We start from the raw sequence: 10,184 nt of genomic DNA, 5'->3' as shown, positions 1-10,184 counted from the left end.
AATTCGATGGTATTGGCCTCCGGGAGCTATCCCACAGTGCATCATTGTGACCGCTCTGGACAGCAATCTAAAGTCGGATGCACTGGCCAGGTAGACAGGAAAAGCCCCGCGAACATTTGAATTTCATTTCCTGTTTGCCCAGCGTGGAGAGCACAGGTGACCACAGATAGCTCATCAGCACAGGTAACCATGCAGGCTGATAATCGAAAAAGAGCACCAGCATGGACCGTGAGGGAGGTACTGGATCTGATCGCTGTATGGGGAGAGGATTCAGTGCTTGCAGAACTTCGTTCTAAAAGACGAAATGCAAAAACTTTTGAAAAAATCTCCAAGGGCATGATGGAGAGAGGCCACAATAGGGACTCAGATCAGTGCCGCGTGAAAGTCAAGGAGCTCAGACAAGCCTATCAAAAAACAAAGGAGGCAAACGGTCGCTCCGGGTCAGAGCCGCGGACATGCCGCTTCTACGCCGAGCTGCATGCAATTCTAGGGGGGGCTGCCACCACTACCCCACCTGTGATCGTGGATTCTGGGTCGGGGATAGTCTCATCAGCGACGCCTGAGGATTCTGCCAATGGGGGAGAGGAGGAGGATGAGGATGAGCTTGCAGAGAGCACACAGCACTCCGTTCTCCCCAATAGCCAGGATCTTTTTCTCACCCTGACTGAAGTACCCTCCCAAGCCTCCCAAGCCAGTACCCAAGACTCTGACCCCATGGAAGGGACCTCAGGTGAGTTTACCTTTTAAAATATAAAACTTGTTTTAAAAGCAAACAGTTTTTAATGATTACTTTGTCCTGAGGACTTGGGATGCATTCGCGGTCAGTTCAGCTACTGGAAAAGTCTGTTAACGTGTATGGGGATGGAGCGGAAATCCTCCAGGGACATCTCCATGAAGCTCTCCTGGAGGTACTCCAAAAGCCTTGCCACAAGGTTTCTGGGCAGTGCATCCTTATTCCCTCCTCCATGGTAGGACACTTGACCACGCCATGCTTGCAGCAAGTAATCTGGTATCATTGCCTGACAAAGCCTGGCAGCGTATGGTCCCGGTGTTTGCTGGCATTCAAGCAACATCCGTTCTTTATCTTGTTGTGTAATCCTCAGGAGAGTGATATCACTCCTGGTAACCTGGTTGAAATACGGGAACTTAATTAAGGGGACAGAGGTGGCCGTTCCTACTGGGCTGTTTGCCTGTGGCGGAAAATAAATCCTTCCCTGCAGTTAGCCAAGCGCAGATGGGAAATTGGCCCTGAGTTTTTCGCGTTTGGCTAGCAGGGATCTTCCCTGTTACCAGCCATGCTGTGGGGGGATGGGTACCGTGATCATCCCAGGGAATTCATGGCTGGAGGGGGGCGGCGGCGGGGGGGGTGGTTAGTTTGGTGCCTGCAGGGATCTTCCCTGATACCAGCCACGCAGTGGGGGGGAGGGGTACAGCGATCATCCCAGAGAATTCATGGCGAGGGGGGGGGGTGGTTAGTTTGTTTTCTGCTGCTGCTGAATGTTAACAGAAAAACCGCAGCACTCTACAGGCTATGCTTGGTATGTGGGAAAGGAGGGCGCAGAAGCTGTAAAACAATGGCTTACCATGGCCGCATGCAAGCCGAATTCTGTTGCCCAGACCTGTGATCTCTAGCAGCAAAGCCACAGGCACTCAGCATTAAGAGGCAAAATGCGACCTTGCACAGAAATCACATGTGCTATGTAATGTGAATAGTGTTGGTCACCGTGAAAGAGTATAAGCATTGTTCTGCAAAATGTATCTTTTTAAACAATTCTCTCTTTTTTCCCCTCCCTACAGCAGCTGCAAATTCCTCAAGCCTCCCTCCTCCATCCCGAAGGTTATCACAGATAAGGCGTCGTAAGAAGAGAACGCGAGACGAGATGTTTTCTGAAATTATGGAATCCAGCCGCAGTGACAGAGCTCATCTGAATGAGTGGAAGGAAACAGTTTCAAAGTATAGGAAAGAAGCCAGTGAACGTGAGGACAGGAGGGACCAACGTGAGGACAGGAGGGACCAACGTGAGGACAGGAGGGACCAACGTGAGGAGAGGAGAGACGCTCGAGATGAGAGGTGGCGGCAGGAAGACCAGAGGAGGCAGGATGCAACGCTGGGGCTGCTGCGTGAGCAAACAGACATGCTCCGGCGTCTGGTGGAGCTTCAGGAACGGCTGCTGGAAAACAGACTGCCGCTTCAGCCCCTGTTCCACCCTCCCCCATCCCCATGTTCCGTATCCTCCTCACCCAGACGTGTAAGAACGCGGGGGGGGGAGGCTCCGTACACCTTCCCATTCCACCCCAGTAGACAGCCCAAGCAAAAGGCTGTCATTTTTTTAACCTTTTCTTTGTGGCTTTTTCCTTCCCAGCAATCCTCCTCCCAAATACCACCCGGGTTCCCTCCCTCTTTTTCTAATCTATTAATAAAGAATAAATGATTTTTAAATGATAGTGACTTTATTTGGTTTGAAAGAAAGCTGGGGGAAGGGGGAGGGTGGGTTCCTTACAGAAAATCAGTCAATAAAGGGGGCAGGTTTTCATGAAGGAGAAACAAACAGATATTTCACACTGTAGCCTGGCCAGTCATGAAACTGGTTTTTAAAGCTTCTCTGATGCACAGCGCTTCTTGGTGTGCTCTTCTAATCGCCCTGGTGTCTGGCTGCGCGTAATCAGCAGCCAGGCGATTTGCCTCAGCCTCCCACCCCGCCATAAAGGTCTCCCCCTTACTTTCACAGAGATTGTGGAGCACACAGCAAGCAGAAATAACAATGGGGAGATTTCTTTGGCTGAGGTCAGAGCGAGTCAATAATGATCGCCAGCGACCTTTTAAACGGCCAAATGCACATTCTACCACCATTCTGCACTTGCTTAGCCTTAGTTAAACAGCTCCTGACTCCTGTCCAGGCTGCCTGTGTACGGCTTCATGAGCCATGGCATTAAGGGGTAGGCTGGGTCCCCAAGAATAACTATTGGCATTTCAACATCCCCAACGGTTATTTTCTGGTCTGGAAAGTAAGTCCCTTGCTGCAGCCCTTTAAACAGAGTAGTGTTCCTGAAGACGCGAGCGTCATGAACCCTTCCCGCTGTGGAAGCAGAGAAAAGAACTGACAGAAGGGAACTGCAATGCATGATGGTTGTTAGCAAGAGTCAGGCTTAGTTAGCAAGAGACAGTCTTTGTTAGCAAGAGTCAAGCTAGCTGTGACCCTGATAACCCTGATAACGCGAGATTTGTAGAAGCGAGGATTGTGTGAGGATTGTGTAAGAATTGTGTGAGACGGGTGAGAAAGAGCTGTGTAAGAAGTCATTGTGACCTCAGTATAGATAAGGTGTAGAAGACCTTGTGTAGATAAGGTATAGAAACTAATTGTATGTAGGCAAGAGTCAAAACAAGTAAGAAAATAAGATATCAAGATGGCCTATGTATAAACAAAATGCAGCTGTCCCTCATTATTTCTGTAATGAAAGGTATAAATGCTTGCTGTAATTAGTTACCAGAGAGAGATCTACTTGCTCTCTCCTCTGCACATGTGAGAGTTAATAATAAAGCCTCTGACTTGCTGTACCTAAACAAAATAGTGAGAACTCAGTTTTTCTCCGACAATTTGGGGGCTCGTCCGGGATGGCAACGCCCACTGAGGCAACGGCAGCTGCTACGGATCGTTCCCCTTTGAACCCCATGGCGCCACAATAGAGGTAAGAGACCTTTTGAAATCTCTATTGGGGTGTCGGAGGAGGACTGTCCGTGGGGCCGTCTGCCCCTGTTGGGCTCACGCCATCCGAACTTATTGACTGTGCAGCAAGGTCAGATGCTGAGCGGCGTAATAGGGGAATTGTTTGCCGCCCCCTGTAAGCATATGCTAGGTGCATAGGGTTTGCACCTGTATTGAGGAGTTGTTACTGCCTCAAGAGGGGTTTTTACCGCCTCAAGTGATGCATCAAGGTACTTGGGAATAGTACCTGGAGGTACTCAGGAGTAGTACCTGGTATAAGGCCTTGGTATGTTGGTGTGTGTAGTCTGTGTGTGTGTGTGTGTGTGTACACAGTGTGAATTGAGTGTTACCGGAAGACGCCCAGAGTACTCTGCGAAGTCTTTTGGCTCGTGACCAGAACTACTCTAACGCAAGCCCGGTAACTAGAGGATCTTTAGGAGATCCGACCCATGTAGGTTGACTCGGCCTGGCATCGTCCGGCGAGGAGGCTACCTGGGTCTAGGAGTGTGTGCACCCATCTTCCCTCCCCTTTTCCTCTCCGTGTGAGCCACTGACAGTCTGACCATCTCACTGGATGCAACAGAGTAAGCGGCGCTTTCTCTCTGAGATTAGCCGACGCTCTTTGCTGAAGGGAGGTGTAGGGGGTCATGGCTATCCTTGTTAGTCACTCCTGTGTGAATACCCTGTAGGGAGAGATCCTTAGTTTATGAGCCGCTAGCGCGGACAGGGCATCCTTCCCCCTTTGAGTGTGTGATTGGAAAATGGGTGGGGGACAGTCTAAGTCTTCCCTTTCACCCCCTAAGGGTACCCCAGCTTATTTCATGTACGTACATTATGGCCCGAAAACCTGCAGGTATTTAGATAATTGGAATCTTTACACGCGTGCAAATCCATCTAAACAATGTCCACTAGAAGGTACCTTTGATTTAGACAAACTTAAATACCTTAAAGAAACTCTGGCTTCACCAAAAGCCTCTGATACACAGTGGGAGCAATTTGTCTGTTGGTGGGAGGAAGCAACAAAGAAACTCCACGAGTCTCGAGTGCGGAGTCTAAAAGACTCCCAGGAAAAGTTAAAAGCTCAAGTGCAACATTTACAGCTTAAATGCAAGGCATCCAGCTGTCTACCCCCTAGAGCGATTCCTTCTGCTCCTGTGTATCCTAATCCCGTTCAAGCAATTCCTTCTGCTCCCCTTTATCCCCAATTAGTTAGATCTGACAGTGAGGAGGAAACTGCTGAGGATATTTTAGATTTCTTCAGTAACATTCAGCAGCAGCAGCAGCCCGTGCTGCCTCCTCCCCCTGCACAGCCTGGGTCTGCTAACGAATCTCACCCGGCAGTGCCAGTTTCATCACTGCATGTATCAGCTGCACACATTGTTCTCTCTTCCCCTGGGAGAGAAGCCTCCTCTTCACCACAAAGAGGTGATTCTGAGCCTGCCAGTAGCTCCCCTGATTCTAATCCCTCTGAGGAAAGTACCCGTTATCTTACTAGAAGTGTGGCACATGCACTCCAGGTTCCTTTAAGAGGCCTGGAACTATTTCTCAAATGCGTACTTTTCTTGGCATGACTGGGTACTGTAGACAATGGATTTTAGGCTATGCAACAATGATTAAACCCTTACAGGATCTGACTAAGTCAGGTACCCCTGAGCCTCTTCCTTGGTCTCCAGAGGCTGAACAAGCTTTTGTTGCTATCAAGCAAAGTCTGTCCAGTGCACCAGCCCTGGGACTTCCTGATTATGCTAAACCATTCACTCTTTTCTGTCATGAGCGTAATGGGTTTGCTTTGGCTGTATTAACGCAAAAGCACGGAGACGAACACCGTCCCATTGCTTATTACAGTACTGCCCTAGATGCTGTGGCAGCTGGATTTCTCCCTTGCCTGCGTGCTGTAGCTGCAGCAGCTCTTGCTGTTCAGGTATCTGAATCTATTGTCTTAGGATCTCCTTTGATTGTTGCTGTCCCTCATGCTGTGGCTGCTCTCTTGTTAAAATCTAAGACACAGCATCTATCCACTTCTCGTCTTACAAAATATGAGCTTGTCTTGTTGTCTTCATCCCATATTACTTTGGCTCGTTGCCCTGTTCTAAATCCTGCCTCCTTGTTGCCTGGGCCCGAAGATGGAGACCCACATGACTGTGTGTCTGTGACATCGGTTCTCTCTCGTCCAAGAGATGATTTACTAGATGTGCCTTTGCAAAATCCTGATCTTATTTACTTTGTAGATGGTTCGTGGTTCGTGCTCGCGAGATTCTAAGGGCAAATTGGTTGCTGGTTATGCTGTGTGTTCTGCACATGCTGTTATTGAAAGTGCTTTCCTTCCTTCTGTGTTTTCTGCTCAAGTGGCCGAACTTGTAGCTTTAACTCGAGCCTGCATTCTCGCTCAGGATCAAGCAGTTACAATCTATACAGACTCTTGTTATGCTTTTGGAGTGGTACATGATTATGGGTTGCTCTGGAAGTATAGAGGTTTTCTTACATCCACTGGTTCTCCTATTAAGAACAGTCTGTATGTCTCTGCTCTTTTAGATGCCCTTTTATTGCCCAAAGCTATAGCTGTCGTGAAATGTACAGCTCACCAGACCCCTCATGATGAAGTTACCCGTGGAAATGCTTTGGCAGACTCTGCAGCCAAAGCAGCGGCCCTTTCTGCACCTCAGGCTGAATATACTTGTGCTTTGATTGAACAGCCTCCACTAGCCTCCCTTGAGGATCTGGCCAAGATCCAGGAAGCAGCACCGGCAGCTGAGAAACGTTTATGGAGTGCTAATGGCTGTATTCTACACCCTGATCATCTTTGGCGTGCCCCAGCTGGTCGCCTGGTTGCACCGAAGATGCTAATGCCCTATCTTGCTCGTGTATACCACGGAATGGCTCACGTGAGCAAAGGGGGGATGGTTGCTGCAGTTAACCGAGATTGGTGTGCGTTCGGGTTCCCAGTCATTGCACATCACTACTGTCAACAATGTGTGATTTGTCAGCAGCATAACATTGGTAAAGCTGTTAAAGTTAGGCAGGCAGCTCACCCTCCCCCTTGGGGACCTTTTGTAAATATTCAGATTGATTTTATTCAACTGTCTAAATGTTGTGGCTATGAATATGTATTGGTTTTGGTGGATGTATTTTCAAATTGGGTTGAAGCTTTTCCCTGCAGGAAAGCAGATGCCAGGACTGTTGTGAAACTTCTGCTTAAAGATTTTGTACCACGATTTGGCATCCCTGTGAGTATCAACAGTGACCGTGGAACTCATTTTACTGGACAGATTGTAAAGGAGTTATGTGCAGCTTTGCAGACTCAACACAACCTTCACTGTCCCCACCATCCGCAGTCTGCTGGGACAGTGGAACGCCAGAATGGAATTCTGAAAAATAAACTGGCCAAGATTTGTGCTGAAACAAACTTGAAGTGGCCAGATGCCCTTCCTCTGGCACTAATGAGTATGAGGGCCACTCCCAATCGAAAGACTGGACTCAGCCCTCATGAGATTCTGACAGGGCGCCCGATGAGACTACCAACTGCGCCCCCACTGACCCTAGCTCAGATGGACATTCATTTAATGGATGACACAATGCTTAAGTATTGTCAGGCACTAATGAAATGTGTTAAGTCTTTCTATACACTGGTGAAAGAAGCACTACCCAAGGATCCTGTGCAGCCCTGCCACTCGCTGGAACCAGGAGACTGGGTCTACATAAAGGTCCATCAGCGAAAGACTGCCTTGGCTCCACGCTGGAAAGGCCCTTTCCAAGTCCTGTTAACCACTAACACTGCTGTGAAGTGCCAAGGACTGCCCACCTGGACCCATGCTTCGCACTGCAAAAAGACCCCTCCGCCTGGAGGGGATTCTCCAGCTGCTGATCAGCCTATTTCTCCTGCTAACTCTGCTGTGCCTCCTGGACAGCAGGGAAAGAGGACAAGGTGAAGTGCTAGTAACCTCTCCCTTGTCCACTGACAGATCTACTGTGCCTTTGAATTCTTTTACAGGAATCACACCAGTACAGGGTGAAGTGCTAGTAACCTCTCCCCGGTATTATGGTGAATCACAACTGCTTTTGAAGAAGAAAAGAAGAAACACTCGCTCTGCTGAAACCACCAAAGTCCAGAACTTTCTAACTACAAAAGACATTAAGAACTGGCCCTGGTGGAAGAAACGAAGTATTGTTTATTGGCAAGGAGGGAACTGTGGGGAACGTTCCTGGGAATGTGGGGTCCAGTGGTGGGGTGGATTCTTTCCAGGATCAGGGCTTTGTGCTTATGGACAGGTACCTTCAGGATGCACTGCCCTCCCTAATTGGCTTTCAGATGATAAATATCAAAAACGCCTTGCCACTACAAAGACTACACCCACCACCACTAGTCCCTTGACCCTTGCCACCACCACTGTAACTTATCCAGATACAAACAGTACTACACATTCCAATGATGAGAAATTGGGCCAACTAGAGAAGGCCATAGGCCTTGTTTCTGGAGCACAACTAACCCAGGTACAGGCTGGAGTTGGTGAGTTACATGTTATCTCCGCCCTTAGTTCTATGACCCAGAAGTTACTGACAGAGATGGTATTGAATATCACTGAGGCTGGGAAGGCATTGCAGTGGGATCTAGCATGCTCAGAGATTCAGGATTTCTTGAATGACCAGCTAATGGCCATTCGGAATGATCTAGAGCACCAGGCTTGGCCCACTGCCCTTACAGACACGTCAGGAGTGCCATCTGACCTGTGGCCATGGAGACATACTTGGAAACTTTCTGGGTGGAAGTGTGGACGTTCTCAGTGCTCCTTCCAAGCATATGGACCGGTACAGGGGGTGTGGGCTCCCACATACCGTATCCTGCCGGGTCCATGGGGAGGATGCATATGGGATTGGGTAATTCATCGAGACATCTGGGAAATTAGACCACCTGGTATGCCCAATCGATTTTTAGTTAGTGCTCCTAGGATTACACCTGACATTTGGATGGGGTTAGGTAACCTGTGGATATTCTGGCCATTAGAACCCCCACAGCTTCAGTGTACACGTAAACTGAAGCCAGGAGAAGTTGTCACTGTCTATGACTACGTTTGCTGGGAGGGTAGGGGACAAGGAACTACCCTGACAGGACACTTACTCTTCCAAGCTAATGATAGCTGTGTGTATGTTAATGACACCATATCACAAGACATACATTTTAATCTCACTACCACTGCAGGCAATCATATCATTTACTGGCCTGCAGATAGAGTTTTTCAAGTAGCCCTTAGGTTCCAGATACCCTTTAATTGGACTAGCTTACTATCTGATAGATTTCAAAACTTGCTTTCATTGTTACCTGAGATTCAGAAAATCTCTGAGGTACAAGGGCAAATTCACATGCTTCAAAATGTATATCAAGTAGAAAAGTATGCCTTTCACACTGCTTATAGAGTATCTACCTTATGTACTAAATATGATGTATTGTGCTTTATGACAAAGGCTGTACAACAACCCCATTATAGTATTGCTATGGGAATGTTATTGCTTGTATTGTTATTAGTTAGTTTAGGATTATGTTATTGTTGTTGTAAAAGACGTAATAATAGTAATACCTTTCATGTTCATGCTAATCATGCATTATCATTGCATCCAATCAAAACCCCTAAGTTTGAAGCATCTAATTTAGAATCTGAAGTCCAGGACTTGATGCAAATAGAGATTTGAGAATGTTTGTTGTACTAAAAGTACAAAAGGGGGGGGGTTGTGGAAGCAGAGAAAAGAACTGACAGAAGGGAACTGCAATGCATGATGGTTGTTAGCAAGAGTCAGGCTTAGTTAGCAAGAGACAGTCTTTGTTAGCAAGAGTCAAGCTAGCTGTGACCCTGATAACCCTGATAACGCGAGATTTGTAGAAGCGAGGATTGTGTGAGGATTGTGTAAGAATTGTGTGAGACGGGTGAGAAAGAGCTGTGTAAGAAGTCATTGTGACCTCAGTATAGATAAGGTGTAGAAGACCTTGTGTAGATAAGGTATAGAAACTAATTGTATGTAGGCAAGAGTCAAAACAAGTAAGAAAATAAGATATCAAGATGGCCTATGTATAAACAAAATGCAGCTGTCCCTCATTATTTCTGTAATGAAAGGTATAAATGCTTGCTGTAATTAGTTACCAGAGAGAGATCTACTTGCTCTCTCCTCTGCACATGTGAGAGTTAATAATAAAGCCTCTGACTTGCTGTACCTAAACAAAATAGTGAGAACTCAGTTTTTCTCCGACACCGCCCAGCCCGCGTTGATGTTGGTGAAACGTCCCTTGTGATCCACAAGTGCTTGCAGCACCATTGAAAAGTACCCCTTGCGGTTTATGTACTCGGTGGCTTGGTGCTCCGGTGCCAAGATAGGGATATGGGTTCCGTCTATCGCCCCACCACATTTAGGGAATCCCATTGCAGCAAAACCATCCACTATAGCCTGCACATTTCCCAGAGTCACTAACTTTCGTAGCAGCACCTGAGTGATTGC

General features: G+C 47.6%; 1 protein-coding gene across 1 annotated transcript; it reads left to right on the top strand.

Annotated features, from left to right (window-relative positions):
• The first annotated feature begins 335 nt into the window (after positions 1–335).
• On the top strand, positions 336–7,056 carry LOC128846636 (SRRM2 protein homolog rsr-2-like). Its single transcript, XM_054045870.1, has 2 exons — positions 336–730; positions 1,798–7,056. The coding sequence occupies exons 1-2, from the start codon at positions 337–339 to the stop codon at positions 2,430–2,432; spliced, it is 1,029 nt and encodes a 342-aa protein (XP_053901845.1). The 5' UTR covers position 336; the 3' UTR covers positions 2,433–7,056.
• Positions 7,057–10,184: the final 3,128 nt, after the last annotated feature.

This window comes from Malaclemys terrapin, chromosome 12 (genome assembly GCF_027887155.1).
Source record: "Malaclemys terrapin pileata isolate rMalTer1 chromosome 12, rMalTer1.hap1, whole genome shotgun sequence".
In the NCBI taxonomy this organism is placed as follows: domain Eukaryota; kingdom Metazoa; phylum Chordata; order Testudines; family Emydidae; genus Malaclemys; species Malaclemys terrapin.
The sequence above is the reverse complement of the archived record's forward strand: the minus strand, read 5'-3'. Positions and strand labels throughout refer to the sequence as shown.

Bases quoted from the DNA above. Each gene is read 5' to 3' on its own strand.
- LOC128846636 (XM_054045870.1), top strand. From the start codon at position 337: ATGATGGAGAGAGGCCACAATAGGGACTCAGATCAGTGCCGCGTGAAA. The intron at 731-1,797 runs GTGAGTTTACCT...CCCTCCCTACAG, and splicing joins CCCCATGGAAGGGACCTCAG to CAGCTGCAAATTCCTCAAGC.